The sequence below is a fragment of the Cavia porcellus genome, unplaced genomic scaffold (genome assembly GCF_034190915.1).
Source record: "Cavia porcellus strain 051 isolate PalLab524CR breed Dunkin Hartley unplaced genomic scaffold, mCavPor4.1 scaffold_2, whole genome shotgun sequence".
Classification (NCBI taxonomy): domain Eukaryota; kingdom Metazoa; phylum Chordata; class Mammalia; order Rodentia; family Caviidae; genus Cavia; species Cavia porcellus.
The window spans coordinates 35369246-35397038 of NW_026947485.1; the positions used below are offsets into that span (position 1 = coordinate 35369246).

The 27793-nt window shown below is 36.2% G+C and overlaps 1 protein-coding gene across 2 annotated transcripts in view; it reads right to left on the bottom strand.

Moving 5' to 3' along the window:
- The window catches only part of Exoc4 (exocyst complex component 4), a 722212-nt gene that overhangs the window by 619346 nt on the left and 75073 nt on the right, over positions 1-27793 (bottom strand). For both annotated transcript variants that reach the window (XR_010044694.1, XM_003467878.5), the window contains exon 6: positions 4706-4949. Coding sequence is in view for 1 of the 2 variants with exons in the window: in XM_003467878.5 (XP_003467926.2) it covers positions 4706-4949 (244 nt within the window). In the remaining variant the exon portion in view is untranslated. The remainder of the gene's footprint in view (positions 1-4705; positions 4950-27793) is intronic.

Genomic DNA, 27793 nt, shown 5'->3' on the forward strand with positions numbered 1-27793 from the left:
AACCAAACACACACAGATAGGTATATGTTATCATTTAAAAATTTAAGGAATAATATCTAGTTGGTTTATTTTTTAAGGAATAATATCTAGTTGGTTTAAAAATAAGCATTACATTTTTCCACACTAAAATTTAGCATGGTCATTCATATCCCCATAGGCATTTTCGCTTTTAATGATTACTTCTGAGTAAAATAACGAGTAAATACTTAAATTAATATGTAAATAATCATTTTTTAAAGTATAACTTGATGTCAAGTTGTAAAATAGAGGAGGGGTCATACACCACGTATCATCTTATAACCCAAACACAACTACTGACACTTTAAAGGATATTCTATGGCTTTCTACCATATCACAGTCAGCACAAGGCATGCAATTTTCCCTGCTTTTCATGGCTTATATTTAATCTTTCTTCCTCATAATAGAGGTCAATGAACACTGCAAAATGGTCTCCTTCCAAACTAAAGAAAGGATTTCCCTGCAGCCAACTTACTTCTTTCTGCCCTCTTCAGAACTCAGTTTCACCAAAGCATAAATGGCCTTTGGCGTCTCCTGCAATGGACATTTGTTTACACATATGAACAAGCCAATGTTTTAACATGTGGAAAGTTGCCTTATACATGCCGATCACTCTCTCCCTGCATTCGCCCCTCTCTCTTATTCTTCACAGGATTTCATACTTTTGAGGAGAATATTTTCCTTCCATTTCTTCCTGATGCTTTCATTTGTTAAATATTATTCAACTTTTTCTAGTTTCTTTGACACAAAATGATACAAAATTACTTATGAGCTAGATTTTGTGAAAGAATCAACAATTAAGCAGCAGGAGTTGAAGAAATTGGTCCTGAACTGCAGGCCACACTTACCATCTGAAGCTGAAGACACTACATGCTCTTCTGGAAAAATCACGACGAGCATCAGGTGGTTCTCGTAGATTACCAAGACACCTATTACCCTTGTGTTTATAAAGCAGGCAATATTATTTAAATATTTTCTTTTAATAGTATGTGGAGGCATACAGACACCAGAAGATTATGAATGAAAATATAAAACTATTTCTCTGATAAACAGACCATATTTTGGAAGACAAAAATAAAATAAGTGGGTCGTCAAAGTGACTTTTAAAAACTGAGGAAATACTCTGGCACTGTAGGAATTAAAGCAAGCAGAATTCACTAAATTGGTTTCTTATACATTTCGAGTAAAATGGCACACAACATTAATTCTCTTTGCATACAGACAAATGAAAACAGGCTAGCAATACATCATTAGCAGAATACATTTAACATGATGATGATGAACAATGAAACTTTTAGGGAAAGTTACAGTGGTATCTTGCCTCAGGGGAGCATTTACATACTAATGTTTTGAAATAGACTATTTTTTTTTCCACGATAGGAAAGAATATGCAAGCCAATTTTCTTTTCCTTAAGGAAAACAAATTTTTATGCCTTTAACCATAAAGCTCTTGAACAGCAATAATAACAATTATGCCAAGTGTTGTAATTTTTACCTGTCTCTGAAATAAATGTCACTAATATCTTCCTAAAAATTTGATGCACACAAACCATGCAGGCTTCAAGGGATATTTGGCAATATCTTTTATAAAATTCTATTCCATTAGAGGTAACAATGCTAATCATTTTTGAATGACTACAATTAATCCAAAGGAATTAATTATTAAGGAGTTTTAAATCATTTAATGCAACACAACATCCAGAAACTTCTCAAAATTATGTCATTTGGAATCCCAGTGTAAGAAGTTAATTTTTGATGTTCTGAAGAAGGAGTTCATCTTAAATGTTCACTTTCTCTACAAAAGTCAATGTCATAAAAAGGTTTTTTAGACAAAAAGTTACAGATCTTCAAGTTTTATAAAATGGCATGTTATAGATAAAGAGACTGAAGCCATTTGTTTATTTATTAGTCCTCAATATATCCTGCCTGCTAGCTTTTTACAATACAGATCCAAAAAATGAAAGTCAAAGTAAAGGAAAAGAAAAAACTTCGGCTGAGTCATTCCTCACTGAGAAACATTTAGTATTTCCTGGGCCAGTGAGCTAAATTTCTACTTCCAGTGCTGTAACTTTCACTCACAAATTCTGGAATGGACTTAGGCAACAGAAGAGTAAGAGGTCAAAATCCTATGAAAGACAAGTTTTTTAAAGGTACCATAATGAGATCTGCAGAAGAGTTATTATCTTCATCTTTTTGCTTTATTTCCAGGATATATTATAGTAATGTTATTTTCCTACGAACATTCTGTACATTCATCTAAGGACTTTCAGCAACAGGGCAAATAGCAAACCAAGATTTCATTAGTAAAAAGTCAAAAGGTCTTCACAGAAATCTAGGCACCAGGCAAAGAAAGAAGAAAAGTTCAATTTACATTCGTTCACTGGCTTCTCCAGATCATGACGTGAGTGATCAAAAAATAAATAACAACTGAAGAAGGAACCATAATAAATACACACATGTATTCACATACATATTGTGCATGCACTGTGCTTGCTGGTGCTACTCTACTAAACAACTGGAACATACATCCTCATCTAAAGCAAGTCCTGTAAGATAGGTACTATTTTCCACAGATCGCAAAGCTGTAATACAAAATCATTTCTACACTCCAAAACTCATGCTACTCAATCATTTGCTTTGAAGCACTCTCTTATAAAAGCAGACTAAACAATAGTTGATTTCACTAACCACAGTACTTTTGAATGAAGTTCATAGAGAATTATTTTTTGAAGATTTTTACAACACAATATTAATGTTATTTAAAGATACACAAGAATAAAGAAAATGTATTTCTTCCATAATATTAAAAATCTGGGAAAGTCTGTATTAAATGAACTAATATTCTTTCTACTTAAATTTAACTTCTTTTTGTAAAAATTTAAAAGTTCTAAATACCAATAGCAAAATTGCCTTCACATCATTTTAACAAGATTCTCACCCCATTTTACTTATGATCTTCCAGGAGCTCGTATGCTTTAAACAAATGAGAAAACAGGCTCCATTTTACCTCCTCTTTTTATGAAAATGTGACCTCTGTGACCTTTTTCCTTCGTGCTAAATTCCACCTTCATACATGTCTGACGTATGTCGGAGTTGGGATGCAAAAGCAGAGAAGCAGGGATTGAGGCAGGGCCATAGGGACAGAGGCCCCTTTAAAGAGACAATTTCATCCACTGTCAGATGACACTGGTCTATTATGTCTATTATGGTTTGGTAAACATGATTTTCTAGTATATGATAATCACAGTTTACATATGAATATAAATTCAACACTGCCCTCATGAAACAAAAGTTATGACATCCAAGTTTTATTTATTGTTTTAGATAATTATCGAAATTCCTAAGACTAATTTGTCTACAAACAACATCATCACATACAAAGAAAAAAAAATATGAGACAGAGGAAAGAAAGACTTTAGAATCCCATGGACTTAATGCAACTCTAGGATCAACCTCCTTTTCTACAAAACTTGACTAATTGCTCATCTCTGAGCCTTGGTTCACCCAATATAAAATACGAATACTAACAAATAGCTCACAGAGTTGTAGTGAGAATTAAATGAGATCGTATACACCTGAAGCCTGGAAAACTACTTACTATCTAATACATGTTCAATAGCTGTTTTATTCAATTTACTTGTTCACTTAACACACTTTAACACATTTTTATACACATGTCTGTGTCTTTCATTCAATATATATGACTATGGACAATTTGCTTTAAAATTTCTTAGCATAGTCAAAAACAGACAACTGAATTATGTTTAGTCCACCTGCTTTTACTTATCTTAGTTCATATGAGCTATAATACATAAGTTCAAGAAAATAACATCAAGGCCGGCCAAGAGGAGAATCAGCGGCTATTGGGCCATGTTGGGACTTAAGCAGCTGCACAACAAAGCGATTTGCACGCCCTCTTGGTAAGCACCCCTGGCACCACCAGGAAGAGAACCAGTCAGCTGTCCCTGTGAGCCTACAGGCGCATCAAACATCTCCTCTCCCCACCCCAACCCACCCCAACCCTGTCAGCAAGTGGGGAAAGAGTTCTGAGCATCTCTTGGGAGGATGACCATATGCAACATAGCAAAGATGGGGGATTTCCTTTTATGTTCTGTTTGAATGCAAAGGTTATTTTCACTGTTATGTTTTGTAATGATTGTTTTGCTCTATTCAATATTCTCCTTCAATTGGTTTTACAATGTTCTGTTACTGGTTTGATTTCACTACACCTAATTGACTGGACAACTACTGTGAAGATAATGAGATATACTATAGTATATTACTATTATCCCAGTATCCTGCTTTGAAGTTCTGTACCAGTGTCACTACATTGTCTCGACTGGCTTTGTTCTTTCTTGCTCTGTTGTATTTTTACTACATTCAAAATAAAATTTAAAAAAAAAAAAAAACTAAAATTAAGCATACATTCTACATCAGGAAAAAACAAATGTCAATCCTGGTTTTCTCTGAAAGACTGAATTATAGATTTCTTTTCTTCCTTGATAGTTTTTCATATTTATACTTTAAAATATTTTAAATGGCCACTTATTGTACTTACAATTATCTGTTAAAAAAAGAATAAATGTTATAAATCAAAAAAAAAGGAAATAACATCAAGAGAAGATAAACTAATTAAGCTTCACCCTAGAAAATAGTTACCAAAACCACAAACTCCACCCCCATTTACCTGGGTTGGTTCTCCACAGTGAGGTTCTCTACCCGCTGATAGCCACTGTCTGCCACCTGTGTGGTGGATCTCTTCACAATCTGCTTTAGTTCCTGCTCCAACCGCTCTTTGATGGCCTTAACTGTCTCCGGGATCTTCTTCAGTTTGGCCAGCCCCTTGATAAGGATGCCCATGAAAAGGGTGCTATTCTCCTCTGGGTCCAATTCCAAATCCTCTTTGATGTCCTGAAGGTTTATGTCTCTCACTGCAAAATAAATAATAATATACAGCTCTGCTAAAAAATTCAGAAATAGAACAGTGTAATAAATGGTATCACTACTTTGATTATACACTTAAAGTCCACTGATTTTTATTAATTATTCACTATTCATAAAAAGCCATACCTGGTGCTGCAAGAGAATTCTAAAGAGTCAGACCTCAGTCTCAAGTTCCTATTCATTAGTTAGAAATCACAGCAGCTAAAGTAAAACCATAATAAATATATGTAACAGGGAGTGATACTTATTATAAAATTAACAGAAATCAAAAAATAAATGAAGAGAAAGGCAAAACAATACATTCAAGTAAGATAATGCTTTGAAGAAAACAAGTAACGGAGAAATTTTTCATAAATACAAAAGAACAACCTCCAGTTTTTCTTTAAACATATGTCTGGTACTCATTATCCATTAGAGACAGACCTCGTTAAGACTCAATGGAAATTTTCTGAGAAATAAAGTTAAAAGTCAAAAGCCTTTCTAGATATTTAGACTACAGACATCATTGAAACACGTAGTTTTAGAAAGAAAAAAATTGCCTAAAACACTGGCTCATAAACCATGTGGACAAACTGGAGAGAGGGACTGGCTGGTGATCTGAGACTTCTACTAAAGCCACAGGCCCCACACACGTACATATATATGTATGTGTTATGCATGCATGTATATGTATATTCAGCACACATTTATCCAAATTATATTCATATAAATGTACATACAGGCAAAACTTTTCATGTGAATTCAAGGCTTTCACAACTGCCAAAAGAATAATAGGTTTCAAACCCTTGACCTAAAAATATGTCATTTCACCGATGGCTGGATGAGGCTAATAGCTAAAAGTTTTCCTCATCATCTCTTATCCTTTACAAATGAAAGAGAACAAATTTTGCCAGAACAAATGGAAGGGTTTCATAATGTGGCATTCTCAGTGAATTCTTCAGTACATTTAAGGCCAATGAGACAACAATTACACTGATAAAATCTGTATGATGAAACTGCTGTCATATGATACAAAATAATGTTATACTCATCAACAGTCCACATATCACTTTGGTTTGATAAAATTATACTGCCTGGTGACATCACAGTTATCTTAGTTGTGTAAACATACTCTAATTTTGCCCAAGGATAAAATCACCTAATACTTTTTCTCAGAATGTACCCCATCATTAAGTTACATGATTGCATTTTAGAGTTCTAGAGGCTACTGAAGGCTTATAACCTGCATGAGAAGGCTTACATGGGTAACTGCAGTTAATTTTAGCTGTTAGCCCAGTTACCCCAGATACCCCCACTTCAGGCCTTTTGTAGGCAGCTATGTATACATTCCAAGACCAGCTTGCACACTGCTGGCGAGAAACAGGATAGGCAAATAAAAATTCTGTCTTCCCAATATTAGAGTCTGTGCTCTGATGATTCATTGATTCTTAATGCAATCACAGAGTTGCAGATAAAGAGCAAACTGCCATTGCTGATGCCTTCCTCCAACTGTTCAAGTTCCTTTTCCTCTTGTTGAAGTAACTTCCAAAGGGTACTGTGAGATAGCAACTTCCTTCCACCATTTTGTTTTCCTCTTTCTCATCGTTTGGGAGCAAGATATTTTATGTTCCATGTACATGCATATACAGGAAAAATTAGAAAGTGACTATGTGCAAGAAAAGGTACAGACACAAAAAAAACCTGAAAAGACATTAAATTTAGACTCAGCAGATCCTTGGGTTGGAGACAACTTACAACAATAATAATGACAAAAAACCCTGGAAAGGAAAGAAATTCTAACTTTCAGAGTCATAAATTATTAAATACTCAGTTTTCAACAAGAAATTCAAGGCATACAAAGAAAGAAGAAAATATGACCCGAAGAAAAAAAGTATCAATAAACTGTTCCTTAAAAACACTTGATGGCAGATGCAGTCAACAAAGACTATAAAAGAACTATCCTATACCTGTTCAGAAAACAACAAAGAGAGTGGAAAAGTAAAGAAACAGTGTTTGAACAAAATGCTAGCCTCAACAGAGAAGTAGAAAACCTAAAAAAAAAAAAAAAAGGAAATTTTGAAGCTGAAAAGCTCAGTCACTGGAATGAAGAAATCACTAAAGAAATTCAAAAACAGATGTGAACAGGCAAAAAAAAAAAAAAAAAAAAAAACAAAAAAAAAAAACAATCAGTGAACCTGAAAATAAGACAATGGACATTATCAAGTCTGAGAAACAGAAAGAAAAAAGAATGAAAGATTAAGAGAGCTAACAGGATTCCTGGGATAAAAGCAACCTAACGCAATATAGAAAAGAAGAGAAAGAAAAGATCAAAGACAATATTTAAAGAAGCAATGGCTGAAAACTCCCCAAATTAACTTCTGTATTTTTCTAATACAAACAGCTGAGAAACTCAATAAATTCCAAGTAAGAAGAAATCAAAGCAAATCATACCAATATACACTATCATACAATTGCTGAAAGATAAAATATTGAAAGCAGAAAGAGAGAAGCAACTCATCACATACAGACAGTAATTCTCAAATTATTCACAAATTTCTCATCAGAAAATTTAGAGGTCAGAAGATAGTGGGCTACTTCAACGAGGTAAAAGAAACAAACAATATTAGCAAAAAAGTTGTCAACCAAAAATCTTGTGTCTTACAAAACTGCCCTTCAAAACTAAGGGGGAACTTAAGACATTTCCAAAGAAAGAAAAGTGAAGTCAGTTCATTACCACTTGGCCTGCCCTGCAAGAAATACACTTTGAAAGGTGGAAATCAAAGGACAGTAGACATTAACAAGAAGCTATATAAAAAAATAAAAATTATAATAAAGGTAAATATCAATTGTCAAAGTCAAAAGTTACACTCTGTCACTACTCATTTTATCTAGTACCTGGATTGAGTAAAACATTATTAAAAGGTAGTGTAATAGTCTTAAACCTATTTTAACTTTATTTTGTAAAGCCACATTTTGTCTTCTATACAAATTAATAGGCTAAGGCATTTATAGAATCACCAGTTCAAGGGACATAATATATAAGAATGCAATTTTAGGATGCTAACAACCAAAGTAATGGAGGCATAGCTATCAATGGAGCAAAGGTTTTGCATATTATTGAAGATAAGTTCATATAAATTCAAATTAGAGTGTTATAACTTCAGACTATTTAATCCTCATGTTTAAGTCTCAAAGAACATAGCAACAGAATGCACACAAAAGAAAGTAGAAGGGTATTAAAATGTCTCATTACAAAAAAAAAAAAAATTTTTTTTTTCAACTAAATACACAAGAACTAATGCATGGTGGGGACAGCTAGACCCAGCCTCTCTCTGTGAGTCAGCGCCATTCACTGCAGAGGCGGGGAAACAGGCCTCACAAGGAGGTGGTCCCTGTCTGGAAACCACATTTTCATTGTTTTCTTGGGTTGGGTTTTAGTCTCTTTTGTTTTATTTGATTATGTTAAATGGCATGAGAAGCTATTTAAAAGATAGCTGACATAATATGGTAGCCATTTTTTCCTGTTGGACTTGTTTCCAGGTCTTTTACTGCATTCATTGTTTTATTTTTATTGTTTCTGCTCTATTCTGTTCTGTTCGATTTTTACCATGTCCGAAGGTATCTGCAGGTATGTGGACGACAACAAAAGGCATTATGGTAACTACTGTTGATTTCATAAGGTTTTGAAGTCCTGTATCACTTATGCTACTTTATTTTGATTGGTTTTAGTCTGTTTTATTTTCCTTGGCTTTATTCTCTTTAAAATAAAACAAAATTAAAAATGCCTATACAAGAAATAATGCAGGGTAAAAGGAATTAAAAGGCTATACAGCATACAGAATGCAATAACATGACAGAATATCTCCTAATTAGTACTTACTTTAATTGTAAGTGGATTAAACTCTCTAATACAGATATTGGCAAAACCTATTTTTAAAAATCATGATCCCCGTACATGTAGTGCGGAAAGCCACAAACAGACTCAACAGCACAAGCAGACAGAAAACAAAAGAGCAGAAAAAGATATTCAATGAAAATAGTAACACAAACAGAACAAGAGTAGCTAGGCTAATATAAGACAAAATTGACTTTAAATCAAAGGAGATTACAAGAGACAAGGACATTACATATTAATAAAGTGTTCAGTATTGGAAGAAGACGTAAGAGTTATAAACACCCACACAGCTAATGATAGCCTATCAAAATATATGAAGTAAAAGTGACAGAAACAAAGAGAGAATTAGTTCAATATAATTGGAGGATTTCAATATCCTACTCTCTGTTAATGGATAGAACAACAAGATGTAAGATAAGGAAACAGAGGATTTAAGCAAAAACCAAAATCATGAATAAACAGGACTCAACAGCATACTGACAAGCTTATGCACCATGACAAAGTAGTATTTATTTCTGGAATGCAAGGATGAGTCGACATGTAAAAATCAATCGCTGTATTATATCACATTCATTAACAGAATGAAGGGGGAAAACCACATGAGCATCTAAATTGATGCAGAAAATCATCTGATAAAATCCAACACTCTTTCATGATAAAAACAGATGACAAAGTAGGAACAAAAGGAAACTAACCAAATATAATAAAAAACTAGTGTGAATGAGTAGTGTGAATAACTAAATGAAATGAAAAAATCCTAGAAATATAGAATCTACTAACATTGAATCATAAAGAAATAGGAAAGTCTAAATGGAACTATATAAATAGAAGATTGAATTTGCATTCAAAAATCTCCTGATAAGACAGCACTGAGGGTGGATTCTGCCAAACATTTAAAGAACTTAAACTAATCTTTCTCAAATTCTTCCAAAATACTGAAGAGAAAGGCAAACTTCTTAGTTCATTCTATAAAGCCAAAGTTAAAGACACTTCAAGCACATTACAAAGCAATTTGATTCTCAAGTAGATATTTGTACACTATACTCATGATGGTATTATTCACAATGACCAAAATGTAGAAGCAAGCTAAATGCTCATCAGCACATAAATGGATAAGTAAAATGTGATACATATAGACAATAGCATCATTAGGCTTTGAAAAGGGAGGAAATTCTGATATATACTATGACACGTATGAATTTTAAAAACACTATGCTAAGTAAAATAATCTAGTCACAAAAGACAAATACTGTATGATTCCATTTATAATGAGGCACTTAAATAGTAAAATTCCTAGAAACAAAAAGGTAAAACGTTGACTGTCAGGGTATAAGGAGGAATAAGAAAAGGGAACTTACTGTTAAATGGGTATAGGATTTCAGTTTTTCAAGATAAAAAGAGTTATACAGATGGTTGGTACTGAACATTGTACATTTTATGAATCTACTTAATATCACTGAACTACAGTTTTACTACTTTTAAATGGTTAATTTTACATTATATATATTTTACCATAAAATTATATATATGCATTTTAACTATAAACCAAAAGTATTTTATTACATACATGGGATATTCAGTTATACAAATTCATTCTTATGTTAATAAATTCTCTACACATTCATCTATTACAACATGTTTGATTCAGTAGATTCCCCCAAAACTAGTGAAGTGAAAGGCATAAAGAATGACTGGATCCATATGGTTTTCTTTGCATTATAAAGGTTATAATTCAAATTGATGACATGGCATTAACAAGTTTATCTTTTTAATATAATAAAACTGTTAGAAAAAGAAGCCTTATGCTGCTAAAGATAAATCTGAAGAAAATACAAACAAAATCATCAATATTTCCAAATGTGACAACCCAAGATCTGACATTTCAGTTACTGGTTTTATTTTATTGATTTGGGGGGGAGGGTAACAGGACCCAACTCATGACTGCATGCTTGCAAGGCAGGTGCTTATGCCACTGAGCTAAATCCCCGACCCTGGTTTATTTTATATCTTAGGAAGTCAGACACCACAGGCCAAAAAGGTACTCCAATCCAGCAAAATCAACCCTACAGCATGGTGGGGAAAAGTACTTAGTAGCCAAGGAGCCATCTGAATTCAGCAAAACAAGGGGAAATGAAGCTAAACTGTCAGAAGAGCTTCAATCAGGGGGGAAAAAAACACTAGAAAAAATTTAGCTAAGACAAAATGTGCTTCACAAAAGAGCACATATGAGTCACAAACAGGATACATACAAACAGCCACCAACACATCACAGTAGTTGAAATCAATAAGGCCTGAGATTACATGGCATACGGCTACTTATTTGCACACTAATATAACAGATAGCACATTATAAAGCAACAAATAAGCAAGGTATGAATAATAAAATGCCGCAGCCCAAAATGGCACATTTGTTTAGAACCTTATCTTCCTGTTTCTCTCCTGAAATCTCCTAGAGCATAAACACTGAAGATATCCGATGTTAATTAATTTATATTATCTATTTCACTGGCATCAGCTGAAAATTAAAAGGCAATTTAAAAGGGTAATATAATCAGCCATGACTAGCCTAATATGCACCAAAAAACTTGTAATATAGAATTACTGGAGCTTCCTGGAAAAAGCTTTGTTCAAAAATAATTCAAATATAATTCAGTAACAATTCACACAATAATCAGAATATATTGTACATATTTCCAAACTATTGAACCCTAAATAATTCACTCCTATCTATATTAGGTACTCACTGGATAAATTTTAAACACTTTAAAATTATCAATACTTCCTTTTCTAAGTCTCTAACTACCAGGGCTGTTGGGGATGGGGGTGTGGGTGTTTGTTTTGTTTTTTGGCTCCAAAGCGCTTATCAAGAGCAGACTTCTCAAAACTGGTTCTGAAAACACTAAATGGTAGGTTCATACTCAATATTAAGACTTTGTTTCCCTTTAACCAGTTATTTCTACTAAAATCATATGGGCCCCAAGTGTTGCTCATCATATACATCCTCTTATGTATATAGACATAGACATACACGTGCCAGTATTTTTAAGTACATTTATAGTGTCTGTAATCGGGGCTAAGCATGAATTGATTAAGAATGATTTAAGACTTTTTGAAACTCAAGTAAGGATTAACTAAATGGTATCTAAGGTCTTTTCAAGGTTAGGATTCCAGGACTCCATTAACTACATTTTTAAGTCTCTGTATCTCTGATAACATGGATTATAAACTAGTCCAACAGCACATTTTAAAAATAACATGAATAAACCATTCACACATCTAAATACTTTATTTTTAAAACTCCTTTGCCAATGAATACAGAAAGCAATCTAGAACACTACTTCCTGGTCCCTTTCTTTCTTCAATACATTGGTAAGAAAAGATAAGCAACTGTGTTATACACCCATGTAACAAAACGGCAGAAGACAAGATCTCTGGTAATACACTGTTTTTCCTGAATAAGCTACATTATTACATTCATCATTTATATTTATATATGTTAATTATGATACAAGACAGTAGTAGTATTTACTACAAAAACTCTTGACAGATGTCATTTCTTTTATTATTCATATATACAAATCATGCAAAGTTCTTATGATACATGATTTTAATCTACACAATTTAAATCACATACTGTATTAAAGAATAGTATCCCTATATGAGAACTGTCTGCCAATATTGAATAGAATTCAATATAAAAAGAAGCCTTCAAAAAACCAAAAGCAAAAACAAAACACACCAAACTTAATTACCACTAAAGCATCACACAAATTACTTATCTGTAATGCTACCCCTACAGATGAGATTCTGGCCTCAGAATACTGACAGTATTCTCAAGCAAAAAATAATAAAAGTTACCACTTAAAAATAACGTGTGTGCTTCCAATTAAAATGGATCTATAAATTTACAATACTGAGATACACAATCTGCTTTAAACACAATTACAACCACAAAATACAATTTAGGAAATTAAAAAGAAACAGTCTGGCTCAAAATTGAGGACAAGAAATAAGTAGAGCCAGAATGTGAGTACAATTAGCTTTGAGTGGAAAAGCAGCCACCAAAGCTGTATTTGGTCCAAATTAATAGACACTTAGGTAAGACCACTGGCCAAAATCTACCTTCAAGGTCTATAAGCCCAAGACCAGATCAAGCTCTTATTGGGCTGGAAGGCTACAGACATCATCCAATCTTTAGCCACTATTCCTGCCTCTGTGGAAAGGCTTGGTCAACTACAATACCATACCTTTTACCAGTGAAAAATTATTTCTTACCTCTTTTAATCTAATTAATGCACCCACTGGTACAGATTGAGAGCAACATCTGATGCACTGGTTGCCCCAGGAGTATAGAATCTTGATTAGGGTCTTTCAAATGTTAACTAACTACCCCTGGAGTATAGATTCCTGATTAAGGTACTTTTAAAATGTTAACTAAGCACCCCTAAAGTACAGATTAAATTACTTTAAAGAAAATCACAGAAAACCTAACACCTCACTCTAGAAAAAACACTGCCAAAAGTGGCCAACAGCTTTTTAGGATTGTAAATTCCATGACTGGAAAGGTTTACACAGCTTCTGAATAAAACTATGCAATGCTATACATAAGAAATATAGTTTCAATTCAGGGGTGGTGAGAAACCCCACAGCGCAGTGATTTTTTTAAAGCATTGAGAATATACTGGTCTTCTACAAGTGAAAGTAAGCCAAGAGGAAAATGATGGTAAATTGGTTTCCAGAAATGTAGAGTATAGGGTTTTTTAGAAGAAAAACAAACCTTACATCTGTTGCATAATTTTCCCATGGTACAGCACTTAAGGTGAATTAGTTATCTCATTTACAGCACCAAATAGTACCTCTTACGGTTCAGAAGTAGCACTTAGTGGACAAGAGGTTACCAGAATAGAGCAGGGATATAGGATTACAGGATGGTCAAAGATGATAAATTGATAGCTTATATTGATAAATCACAGAAATATATCAGTCCTTTAACTTTTTTTAAAAAATCAATTATTCAAGGAGATGGCACAATGTACTGAAAAGAACAACAGTTTGGTGTCATATAATTTTAAATTTGTATATCATCTCTAACACTTTTCTAGTTGTGTGGATATAGGGGAATGAAACTCCCAACCTACTGGATGTCCAGTATGAATTCGTGTACTCCAAAATGCAAGAATGAATTTTAGCTACAACGGAGGTTAAGAGCAGAATATACGTATTGAGAGAAAGAAAGTTTCTGTCTGGGAAAGAAACAGAAGGGGTCACAAGTGGGTTGCCAAAGAGACTTTTCTAGAGACTTTTATAGAGCAAAATCACAAGGTGAGACGGATCCAAAATGGGGGAAACATGGAAACTCCAAGGTGGGCACAGCACAAGGTGACAAAGAACTATGGCCAAACAATAAGATTAACTGCTCAGGTAAAACTGATTAAAGCAGGAACAAACAGGGAAGCCAGTCCCATAGCAAATGGGCACGCTTAAAGAACAATAACTCCTCCCGTATGTAGTGGGTTGGGATGGTGACTCCTGGCTTCCTCTGGGTAATGGAGAATTATTTAGAATATCAATTCTGGGCTGGGGTTATAACTCAGTAGCACAAGTGCCTGCTTGACAAGCAAGAGGTTGTGAGTTCAATCCCAGTATGGGGGGGGGGGTATCAATCCTTAGGATGTGGGTATATTTGTTTGATCTTTCGTCTTGAGATCTGGCCCCCAGCACAAAGCGTCTGTCTCTTCCAAGTTCATAAGACATTTGGTCCTCTCTGTCGTTCCTTCCAGGACTCAGCCCTGTCTGACTGCCTATATTTCTAACTCCTCTGCCTGTAACAGCATCACCTTCTAGTCACTGCTCTTCTTGGACCTCACTTTCTTCATCAGTAAAATGCAGATATATTATTTTACAGTCATGCATATTCAATGAGCTGATGTGACGCCAAAATTCCAAGGAAAAGTACTAAAAATAACTAAAGTACTTTTAAAAGGACCAATTTTGGGAACTCCCAGATGCACAATGGTGGCTGCTTAGGCCCCTATCCTCAATATTTTCTCCAAAAGCAATACTGCACATAACAGTAAAGAAAATAAAACTACATAAAATGATGTGAAGGTAATTTGAAAAGAAATTGCTTAAAATTCAAAACAACTGTAAATTAAAATAAGAGAATACCTAACTCCAGCAAGTGTTTTCTTATGCTCGGGCTGCACCTCTGCTCAGCCACAAGGCTCTGCAGCAAACAAAGGTGGAATATGGAAGCCTATGATGAAGAGAATTAGTGAGAGTAAGGGCGATCTAAAAATCATCATCAAAGAAAAAGCCTACTCTGAGTTTCAAAAGTATAAAATATACTACAAAAGTATCCAAGCAGATCAGAGCATTGACTACAGGGAAGGGACTTAAAAGCTGGCACAATCTGAAGGAGCAGTTTTTGAAACACATAGCTTCTGGGAGAGAAATAAGACAAAAAGGAAGAGAGTGATGCCCTTTGGCTATCAAGCACTTAGGAAAAAAGAAACAAAAAGGGAAAAATTCAAGGTTCTATAAAAGAGCACCAAAATCCAGAAAACATACAGCCTTATCCACTAACAAAACAAATTTAAAAAAAAAAAAAAAAAAAAAAAGCTCTTAAAGTATCTGGACTTTGCTATTCTGACAGAAGAGGGAGCCAATGAGCTAAAAATCATGTAAAACACCCCACATCCCAAAATACAAAAAAATTAGAAGACAAAAATAATGAATACATTCATACTGAGGCATTATTTTTTTTAAAGTCAGAAAGCTCTACACATGTAAGTGGGATAAGTCCTCTCAAAAAAATAATAAGTACACAAAAATTGAAGGCAACAGTCCCGACAGAATTAACACATTCAAACCAGAATTTTTTGAGATGAAAAACCATCTTGACCCAGAAATTCAAAAAATAAGAACAGACATGGACAAAAAAAATAGAAAGATATGAAAAGTGACTAAACTCAGGAAAGAAACGAAGGCAAAAGACAAAACTTACCTTATATCGCACATGAAGAAAAAGTTGCTCAAGACAGACAGAATGGATCCAAAGAATACTTCATAAAAAGTACAAAGGAAATAAAAGGAATAAAAACAGAAAATTAAGTGGAGACACAAAAGACATTTTAAATGACCAAGTGGCAGAAATAGAAAACAAAGCAAAGAGAAAATAGCACATCATTGGAATGAGAAAGAAGAAAAACAATGGAATAAAACTAGTAGTATAAGTAAATCATCACCAAAATTTGCTAGAAATAAAAACTTTTTGAATTTATAAAACAAAAGAGCTCCTTTGGTATCTGGGAAAATTAATCAAAAATAATCACTATAAAATGTATTCTAGGTAAAATTATTAAATTTTGAAGCTTAAAAAAAAATGTATCTTTAGCCAGGCATTGTGGCATACACCAGCAGTCCCGGATTACTTGAACTAGGTTTTTGAGGCCAGCCTGTGCAATATACAAAGATTTCCTTGGACTTACACAATAGTAATAGTAGTAGTAATAGCAATTGTAGTAGTTATAATAGTTGCAGTAGAAGTAATTTAATTTTTTTAAAAAATCTTCAAGGCCTCTAGGCAAATAGTTCACAATAAGGAGGAAAATATTAGATATGGAAATTTCCATAAAACATACAAAGGAACACAATTACCAAACAGAAGTGTTTTTAAAAACTTAATGAGTAAACCAAGGAAATTATATCCACTGAAGTTTAATAACAAGATTATGGAGAACAGGCATGGTGGCACATTCCTGAAATCCCAGCACTTGAAAAGTTGAGGCAGGAGGATAGTTGCAAATTCCAGACCAGCCTGGGATACAAAGTGAGCCCAAGACAAGCCTGAATTGCATAGCAAAACTCTGTCTCAAAAAGAAGAAAAAAAAAAAAAAAAGATTATAAAAATTAAGTGTTCAACAGCACTAAGAAGTCCTTCTTCAAGGACCTATTAGACAGTGAGCCTCACCCATCCAAGAGATGACTTGGACAAGCTCAACAAAAAAGTTCTCTCTAAGTATTTTCAATACTTAATACAAATTTAGGATAACAAAAGTAAGGATAAGGATAGAAGATAACTACACAAAAGTAATGTTTTGAGAGGTAGAATTTATACAACTGAAAGATATGGAGAAAACAGAATGAGGAAAACAAGAGTAAGTTTGTTATATAGATAAACAGATGGGAAGTACAGAATAAAAATAAAAATCGGTCAGAGTAAAAGTCAAATAAGAAAGCAAGGAACTAAGAACATTTTTAAAAGATGTAACTTTAGTGAAAATCACTACAAAAATAGCGTTGTAATAACTGATGTGTATCAGGGCAGGGTACCCCAAAACACGGCACAGAGGCATCTGAGAAACAGAGGTAAAGGAAGGTCACTCTCACCTTCCCTGTGGCCCTTTATCACTGAAGTAGCCATAAAACCGAGGCAGGTCACTCACAGATCTTTCTCAGGTTCCCCCCAAGAAAACCTTGCAATCTCCGTATCTGGAGAAAAGGAATGTCAGACAAGGACAAGAAGAACATGAAGAACAAGAACATCAACAGACAAGCTTTGCTAAATTAAACTGGCCCTAGATTATAATCATCAAATCACAGCTTTTGTCCTCTTTAGTTTAGCACAACTGTCCATTAAAACATCCAGGTTTCTCCATCACTTTGGGTCTTCATATCTGAAAGCACCTGTCTCACATAAAACTTAGGTTAAATAAATGTTAATGTTTTTCTTTATCCTTCGTTATACGAGCTTCAGCCATTAACCTAGCAAAAGAAAAAGATTCTAAGTTTTCTATCCTATGGTTTTTAAAAACTTATAAAATCAAGGAGTAAACAATTCACGCTCAGGAAAAAGAAACACAGCAAACATAACATAACATACATCTTGAAATTTTAGGACAGAGTGAAGCCAAATATATCAGTCATGTCATTGTATATCAATAGATTCATTGAAAGAAAGGATTTTAAATTTGGTTTACAAAGGAAGGTCCAATTATATACTATACATACATCTAAAACAAACTAATTTTAAAAGGCTATGGAGTGAACAAAGGTATGCCAGTCAAAAGCATTATTCATGTAAAAGCAGGACTTCTGTACATACCAAAAGCCTTAATTCACAATGCAGTTATAATATTTCTGACTGCTTAGATACCAAATGACTCTTTCAGCAAAAATTTCAGGAGATGTAAGTAAGTACAGAGAAAAACGCATTCTTCATAGGAAATTGTGATCACCAAATAATAAAGAAAAAGACACAACACCCAAGAAACAGAACGGGAAAAAGGACCTTATGTGCTGTCATGGTTTATGTCTGTGTCCCCCAGGCCTCATGAGTTTGCATTGTGTATTTGTGATGGTTCATTGTCTAGTGCTTGGATTGATGGTGTCAGTGTGCCACCCGCATAGGGGTGGAGCCAGGATGTGATGTAATGGCAGGAAGAAGGTGTGTCTTGCTCTTTGCTGGTTCGAGCTTGCTGTTTGCAGTCACCATGAAAGGCGGCCCAGCCATGCCCACCTGCCTTGGAGCCAACTGAGTGTGGACTGAAACCTCCAAAAACTGTAAGAAATAAACCTTTCCTTTCCCAACTTGAGCATCAGGTATTTTGTCTCAGCAAGGAGCATAAAGTGACTAAGACAGAATTTGGTACCAAGGAGTGGGGTCATTTGCTGTGACTATACCTGGCCATGTTTTTCAAGAGGCTTTGGAAAGGGCTTGCAGACAGAATTTGGAAAGGTTCGGATATGTCGCCTGGATGCATAGAGCTGGAGCAGCTTAGGCTCTTCTGTAGAGGAGATTCTGGTCAGAGCTCAGGAGACCAGAAGGCTGATGATAGCCTCATGGTAAAGACCAGGCTTGGGAGGTTTCCGCTGGGATGAAGGACTGCATTGGTCGTTGGACTCCACATGATGTGTGTTATGGCTTGGCAGAAAGTTTGTCTGCATTTTGCTCCTGCCCAGAGACTTCGCCTGAGACTGAGACAAAGGGCAATGGACTGATTAATCTTGAAAAAGAAATTAAAAAGCAATCAAACATTGAGGCTGTGGCATGGCTATTGTTGGAGGCTTTCAGCCAGCTTTATGTTTCGAATCAAGAGCAAAGAGCCCAGCAGGATAATTTCCAATACTTTGAGTTTGGCCTGAAGGAAAATTCCAGGAAGGCTGTGGATTGTAAAGACAGAGTTGAGATTTTGATTCCTGAAGAGAAACAGAGAAATAAGAAAGATGGCCCCGGGGCATCCCAGGAAGCAGGTCCCCACCCTGTGCAGCCTCACAGTAAAGGTGAAAAAATTTGCTCAGAGGGAAAAGCTGCAGAGCACCATGTTCCAGAATGGCGACAGTGGCCACATGAGATTCCAAAATGGCAACAGCGGCCACAAGAGGTTCCAGAATGGCGGCAATGTAGAGAAGCTTTTTCTCACAATCAGGTAAACAGAGCCTTGTGTTCCAGGCAACTGACCCCTACAGCCAAGAGAGAGAAAAGCCTGGCTACTGCTTCAGCTAGCAGCAAACCTTGGTGGCATCCACAAGGTGCTGATTTTAGGTGCAAGGAAAATGCACGAATTCTGAGGGTAAGACGGCTTCCACCTCGATTGCAAAGGGCCTGGGAGGCCAAGCAGTGTGCCCCTGAGAGGGTAATTTGTGAAGATGTAAGGATAAAGCCAAAGGTGGAGTGGAGACCCCAGAAGTTTGGAAAAGCCAGGAATGTGGATAATCCAAGGAAAGCTGCAAAAAGCAAGCAGAAAAGATTTAAGAGAAAAGCTGCGGGTGTTGAAATCGCTGGAAGTGCCCTGGAGGTGGAATCACCCAAGTCTTTTGGAGCTTGTAACCCGGTTGCTTCAGATGCTGAGTGTGGAACTCTAGGACTAAATGTTTGCCCTGCTGGATGCTGGACTTGCTTTGTTTCCAATGCTTTATATTCCCCTGTTTGTAACTTTTGGAATGGTAATGATTATTTTGTGCCTTTGCATTTGAGAAATGTTTAATCTTGTTTCATTTGTACAGGGGGTTACAGTTAAGTTTGCCATAGATCTTGGAGGAGACTTGGGACTTGGACTTTTCGGCAATGCTGAAGCTGTTAGGACTTTGGCAACTCTTGGAGGTGGACTAAATGTCTTTTGTATAAAGGATATACATGAGTCCTGGGGGCAAGGGTGGAATGTCATGGTTTATGTCTGTGTCCCCCAGGCCTCATGAGTTTGCATTGTGTATTTGTGATGGTTCATTGTCTAGTGCTTGGATTGATGGTGTCTGTGTGCCACCCACATAGGGGTGGAGCCAGGATGTGATGTAATGGCAGGAAGAAGGTGTGTCTTGCTCTTTGCTGGTTCGAGCTTGCTGTTTGCAGTCACCATGAAAGGCAGCCCAGCCATGCCTGCTTGCCTGGGAGCCAACTGAGTGTAGACTGAAACCTCCAAAAACTGTAAGAAATAAACTTTCCTTTCCCAACTTGGGCATCAGGTATTTTGTCTCAGCAATGAGCATAAAGTGACTAAGACATGTGGATATATATCAAACTCTCTACTTGGTAACAGAAAACCACTTTCTCCACAGGTATCCATAGAACATGCACAAATAACTTATTCTACATAAAGTCATTTTAAAAAGTGAATTTTATAAAATGGGAATATTACAAACTATTCTCTAAAATAAGGCTAGAAAGTATTAAGAAAAAAAGCAAAAACACAAATGCTGTTTAAATTTGTTTAAAAATATATGGGAAAAAAGGGAAATACAAACTAAAATTAGAATTTTTAAAAGAAAATACCACATATTACTATGTATGGGCTATATTTATGGTGCAGAGAAAAATTACCTCATTAAACACCTTTACTAATAGAAATGAAAGCATTAAATATATAATTCACTATCTAACTTATTTTTTAAAAAAGTAACAATATAGAAAGTACAATGTGAGAAATAAGATTAAAGCAAAAATTAATGAAGCAGAGAGCAGAAAAATAGTAGAATGAAGTAAATCAAAACCTGGTTTCTTTCTTCAAAAAAGTAACAAAACAGACAACTAGTTACTTTAATAAATAGCATAAATATAAAAAGATTAAAAGTAAATAACAGAAAAAAAATTAAGCCAAAAGAAAATACTTTGTAGAGACAACATATTGAAAAACATGACATGAATTTCATAGGAAAATATGGATCTTAAATTATATCCTCATTTGTATAGAAAAAGAGAAAAAATTTTAAAGGAAATTTAAAAAATATAAAACAATGCAGGATCTAAATAGTTTTACAGCGAAATTCCCAAACCTTCAAATATCATATTAAGTCCTAATGCTCGATAAACAGTTCTAAAACACAGAAACCAAACTTTCACATTCCTCTTGTGAATCATCTTATTGCCTTGAAATGAAAACTTGCTAAAGTTTAGTTCTAAAATTTAGACAATATAGTATTACTATATTGTCTAATCACATGACACATGTCTATCACATGATGCTATCTGTTAAGATTTAGACTACACAATAATCACATGGCAATAGCAATGTGAAAATTTTAAAGATTTGCACACATTTACTTTGGAGAGTTACTGATTTATTAGACTTCACTGTAGATCAAAGATGCTGCCAAAATTCTAAACAATAGAGGGCCACCAAAGCTGCCATCTTAAGTCTGGGGACAATCCGAAAACACAAGGCTGATTTGAAGAAGCAAGACAGCCTGCATGGCTAATGCATTTGAGTCACAGTCTAGCAGATAAAAAATGTACAAAAGGGAATTCTTCATTCTCAATCAGACCTCTCTTCTTAATTCTTAATCAGACTATAAGGGTTTGCAATACAAACTGTACCCACTGATACCCCTTTGGTAGGGCAGATTAAAGTTATGTCCATCAAAACCATTAATCATGAAAAAGGAGGACTTTGTAAATATCAAACATCGATCTCCGGGAGAACATGGCAGACAGACAACAGCAACTAATGAAGGCTCTCTGAAAGGCTCGGCTCAGAGGCCAGGAATGATGCGGACTAAGGAGATACGAACCAGTAGAGATATGCTCTGCTGACTCAGGAACGAACTGGGCTGAGAGAATCCAACTTAGGATACAGTCCTGGCGCTAAAATAGGAACAGAAAAGACTCAGTGTAGAGGCTCGACCCCGCGCCATTGGAAACCGCGATTTGGGTTTCCCGCCGCGATTTGGGTTTGCCGCCGCCTGGCGGCTGGCTGCCTCCACAGCGGCTCGGCAAGGAGAGACGCGCCGAGCTCTGAGAACGGGAGTCTGCGAATGGAGTCGGAAACAGGACGGACAAGGAGGCGTACACGAAAACTGACTGGTGGCGAGGTGAGCGAGAAACTGACCCCCTACCACAGTTTGACTCCAGCGGAGGTTTTTCTGGGCTCAGGCAGTCCTGTAAGAGCAGGGCGCAGTGGCAACTCCAGCCACACATTCCCCTCTCGGACGGGATTGGTGAAAAGTGCCTGGCCTGAGTGACGCTGCTGGCGGACTCCCTAGGCTGGCCTAACCCAGACCCCAGAGCCTGGCGGTGGCCCGGAGGAGCGACTGACTCCCACATAGGCTGCCTCCTCCGCGACTCCCTGGTGCGCAGCGGTGGGCGGGAACAACTAGCCAGCGCAATTTGATCAGGCTGTGGCTGACAGGCAGGGAAGCTGGGCCTCCTATGTAAGCTTGCATTTTATAAGGAACAGAAAATATGGGGAAGGGAAGCAACAAAAAAGGCTCCTCAGCCCCCAATCCTGAGAAACAGGCAATAGTGGACACCGCACCAATATACATTAAGCGCCATCTAGAGAGCCTCATAGACCAATTCAGGAATGAAGTTATCAACGACCTGAAGCTAGAAGTATGCAGAATAGTTAGAGAAATGCTAAGCACCACCCAGGAAAAAGCAGATGGTGGAATGGAAGAACAGAAAAAGAGGGGAGAATTGCTTGATGGAGAAAACAGAGAAAGCATTGAGCATGTGAAGCAGGTTCAAAGGGACTATCAAGAAATTAAGAAGTCTATCCAAGACTGGCATAACAGCTTGAAAGAAACTAAGGACAGACTATCTGAACTGGAGGGCAGACTTGAAACATGGGAGAATGAAATGAAAAACTTCTTAAAAATAACAAAGAAACAAACAGCAATAATACAAAGACAAGAAGATGATAAGAGGAGCCATAACTTAAGGATTAAGAACATAAAAGAAGAAGTAGGGACACAAACAAGTGAACTACAAAAGCTACTCACAGAAATAATCCAGGAGAATTTTCCTAATTTAGCAAAAGGTAAAGATACTCAGATGTATGAGGCATACAGGACCCCAGCTACCTACAACCCTAACAGAGAAACACCCAGGCATATAATAATAAAAATTCCAGAAATTCAATACAAGAACAGAATATTAAAAGCTGTAAGAGACAAGAAACAGATCACTTACAAGGGAACACCCATCAGAATTACAGCAGATTTCTCTTCACAAACCATCAAATCACGAAGAGCATGGGGAGAAATAATTCAAGCTTTGAAAGATAATAATCTCCAGCCAAGATTGAGATATCCTGCACAACTGTCCCTGGAAATTGATGGAAAAACGAGGTGCTTCCAGGATAAAGAGGAACTGGGGGAATTTGCAACCACCAATTCAACCCTACAGAAAGTATTGTAGGATATTCTAAAAAAAGAAAAATACAAAGAACCCAGAAATAGTGGCGGGGAGGCCACAACGAATGGAGCAGAGAACAAAATGAAGAAGACAAACTGACAGCTACTGACAGAAAAAGAGCTCAACAGAAATGAGACAGAGAAGATTGGATGATAGGAACAGCTTTTTTTGGAGAAAATGACATCTTAATAGGTAATGCTGATTTAGTACCATCTTGTTTTGAAGTCTCATCTAGCTTTTGTTCTTCTGTCTCCAATGGTCTAAACAGGTTGTATCTTATTGGATTTTGTTATGTACGATAGTATAAGCAAAAACCTTTTAAAGACAAGGAGATTATACAGAGACCATTGTTCATTTTCTGTTAGTCGATTCTAAATACTCTATAATGCTGTCATTCTCTTAAATGGTTTTACATTGTTTTGATATACTTAATGCTACAGTATATGAAGTTGTACTCAAGGACTTCAGGGAGGGAGTCAATATGGCAACTATTTTGGGGTCAGGATTATCTGGTGGTGAAACACTATTCTGCTTAAATGGTTATGTTTTGATCTGCCCTGTTTCGCTGTTATGCCCTCTTTTTTCTCAATCTCCACTCCATTATTTACTTTTTTATTTTTATCCATTTAATTAAAGGGAAAAATATAGCAGGATATAATATAGTAACCCACTTTGACTCTCTATTATCTCGATTTGAAGCCCTGTATTACTCTCACCATCTTGTTTTTGACTGAGGTTCCTCTATTCTGTTTTGCTGGATAGTATCAGGTTGGAAAGTTTAGGCATCAGCTGAGAAGATAATGAGATTCATTATAACGCCCATTCTCGTTGACTTTTATCTACTTTTGAAGACCTACAATATCTCCAATGTTTTGGTTTTGTCGGTTTTATTCTTTACGGTTTTGTTCAATTGTATTACAACTAATGATATAGGCAATTCTATTAGAAATAGCGGGAGGCATTATGGTAACCATTGTTGATCACCTTGTATTATGTTTTTATATTATCTATTATGTCCACTCTTTTGACTTGACTGATTCTGTTCTGTTATGTCACATTTGGTTTTACTCTCTTCCAAAAAAGCAATACGAACCGTGGGAGCAATGAAACCCAAAATGTGTAATAGTCACTGTACAAAAGAGAGGAAAAGAAAGTGCTCTAAACTATATAACTGCATGTATATTTAAATGTATAAGATAGAAAATGATATCACAGAGTTTTATTGGATCATTGAACAGAACTGTTTGCAGTATCATTGTTGGAATGTCCACTCTACAAGCTTTAATTTTGTGACTGGAACAATTATTTCTAAGATGGCAATATGTAATCCATTAACTAGTGATTTCCTACTGCGCATTTTTTTCTTCTGTAAATCTGTATAACTTGTACCCTTCACTGTTTTTTTTTCTTTCTTTTCTTTTCTCCTTAAATAAAAATTAAAAAAAAAAAGTAAATATCAAACATCACAATTCACAATGAAACTATAACATTTCTGACTATTTAGATATCAAATCAAACTTAAAATCAACAATTCAGTGCCATACTACGAACATACTATAATCAAAAGTTCATTTCACGGATGAAAATTGGCTCAAAATAAGGAAATCTGGAGTTCTGATAAATATGGTGGACAGATAATAGCAGGCTACAGAGGCTCCCTGAGACAGTCAACTTAGATTTCAAAATAATACAACATGGGGTAGGGGCTGGGGATTTAGCTCAGCGGCATAAGCGCCTGCCTTGCAAGCAGGCAGTCCTGAGTTCGATCCCTGGTACCAATAAAAACGAAAAAGACCAAAAAAAAAAAAAAAAAACAAAAAATACAACATGGGGAGTCGTGAACAGAGGGAGATGAATATTCTCATTTCATTTTTTATCGGTACCAGGGATCGAACTCACAACTGCCTGCTTCCAAGGCAGGCACTTATGCCGCTGAGCTAAATCCCCAGCCCCTAGATGAATATTCTCAATCCAGAAGGAAACTAAGATGAGAAGAACCAATCAAACATACAGTCCCAGTGCTACTATTAGAATAGCTAAGGCCTTGGTCCCCCCACTGCAGTGCCTGTACTCACGTGGCTGGGACTGGAGCCACCCAAAATCCCGCCACTTCAACGCACTGGGAACGCAGTTACCCTGAGGTCCCAGATCGGCAAATGGAGAGCTGAGCTGGCAGGGAAGCTGTGTTAACCTGTGGTAGTGCCAGGAATAAAAACCATTCCACAGAAAAAGAGGCTCCAACAGAAGACATTCTAGAACCAGGAAGACTGGCAAGAACAAGGAGAAGCAGTGACTTCAGGCAGCTGCTCCCTTCTCAAACGAGATTGGTCAGGTGTGTTTGGCCTGGGTCATGCCCCTGGCTGAGATCCAATAGGTTATCCCAAACTAATAATCTACACCCAGCAAGGGTACGATAAGCAGTGAAGGCCTCAGGACGTTGACTGACTCGGAGGGGAGGGGCCAGCATACACTGTCCCTGTTTGTACCTCAATAGCACACTGCAATAGGCAGGACCACCTAGCCAGTGCGCTTCAGAAGAAAAATTATAACCAACAAAGAAAGAAACTGGGGCCTTCGATATACACCTGTACAGAAGAAACAAAAAATATGAGAAGAGGAAGCAACAAGAAAAAGTTCCTAGCCCTCAACCCTAATCCAGGAAAGGTAAATACAAAGAAGATTGAGGACAGCAAACATACAATATGAGGCCCAGCACCGGTGGACATAAAGATATATTTGGGACCTCATAGACAAGTTCAAAAGTGAAATATTTAGCCAAGAAAAGCAAGATATAAGTAGATAAATAAAAGAAATGCTAAGCACCTCTCAAGAAGACACAGATGGAAGAAGGGAGGAACATTAAAAAAAAAGGGAGTACTGTTTGAGGAAGAATATAAAGAAAACATAGACTACATGAAGCAGGTTCAAAAAGATTACCAGGAAATTAAAAACGCCATTGAAAGTTGGCAAAATGCTTGAAAGAAACTAAAGATAGATTATCCAAACTGGTGGACAGGTTTGCAATGTGGGATCATGAAAGGCAAAATTTCTTAAAAATAATAAGGAAATAAGCAGTACAATACAAAGGCTAGAAGACGACAAGAGGATCTATAACTTAAGGATAAAGAATGTGAATGAAGAAGCAGGGGTACAAACAAAGAAACTACAAAGGCTATTCACAGAAATAATTAACGAAAACTTCCCAAACATGGAAAAAGGAAATGATACTCAGATGTACGAGGCATACAGAACTCCAGCCACCTACAACCAAAACAGAACTAACTCAGGCATATAATAAACAAGATCCCATAAATCCAATATAAAAACAGAATATTAAAAGCTGTCAAGAAAAAAGAAACAGATTATTTACAAGGAAAAGCCCATCAGAATTACGGCAGACTTCTCGACATAAACCATCAAGTCAAGAAGAGACTGTAGTGAAGCCCTGAAAGAAAATAACCTCAGCCCAGAATGAGGTACCCTGAAAAACTATCTCTAGAAGTTAATGGAGAAACAAGATGCTTCCAAAACAAAGAGGAACTGGGGGAATTCACAACCACCAATCCAACTTTACAGAGAATATTGCAGGACATTCTAGAGAGAGAAAGTACAGGATTCCAGGAACAGAGGCAAAGAGGCCTCAATGAATGGAACAGAAAGCGAAATGAAGACCGACAACTAATGACGGAAAAGAGCACAACAGAAATGAGGCAGAGAAGGTTGACTATAATCTCTAATACGGATGGCTTTGATACACTAAATTTAAAAAAAAGAGAGAATCACGGGCAGAGTATATCAGGAGGGGTCCACCAAGATGCTCTTTATAGGAAATATAATTAACCTGAAAAAGGGTATATGGACCGAAAATCAAATATGAGAAAACAATGCTCTATGTGACAGGGAACCAGAGAGTAATAGGGGCAACTAGACTAGTATTTGAGGATAAGTGGGAAAGACAGGCTTTAATAGGTAAAGGAATACAACTAGAGATGAAGTCCAGGAGGAGAAAGTTCGGAACCACTCAGGTAAATAGCAGGTTGCACCCCCAATTTAAAACCGAGGGTACTGGTGAGTCCCAAAAATGCACAGTATACCCTGGGGAAGTGAAAGGGAAGGAATAGTCTTAAAAAAGACAGCAGAAGATATTGTTAATAGTATATCAGGAATTAAAACCCATATTATTCACACTGTGCTGCTTAGATAGAACTTGTTCTGTCCCAGTTTGTCTACAAGCACTAGATCTGAGGGCACAGACAGCTATTCCAAAAATATCAGGATATAGCACAGTAATCATTTTTAATTTCCTATTAACTTAATCTGGAGCCCTG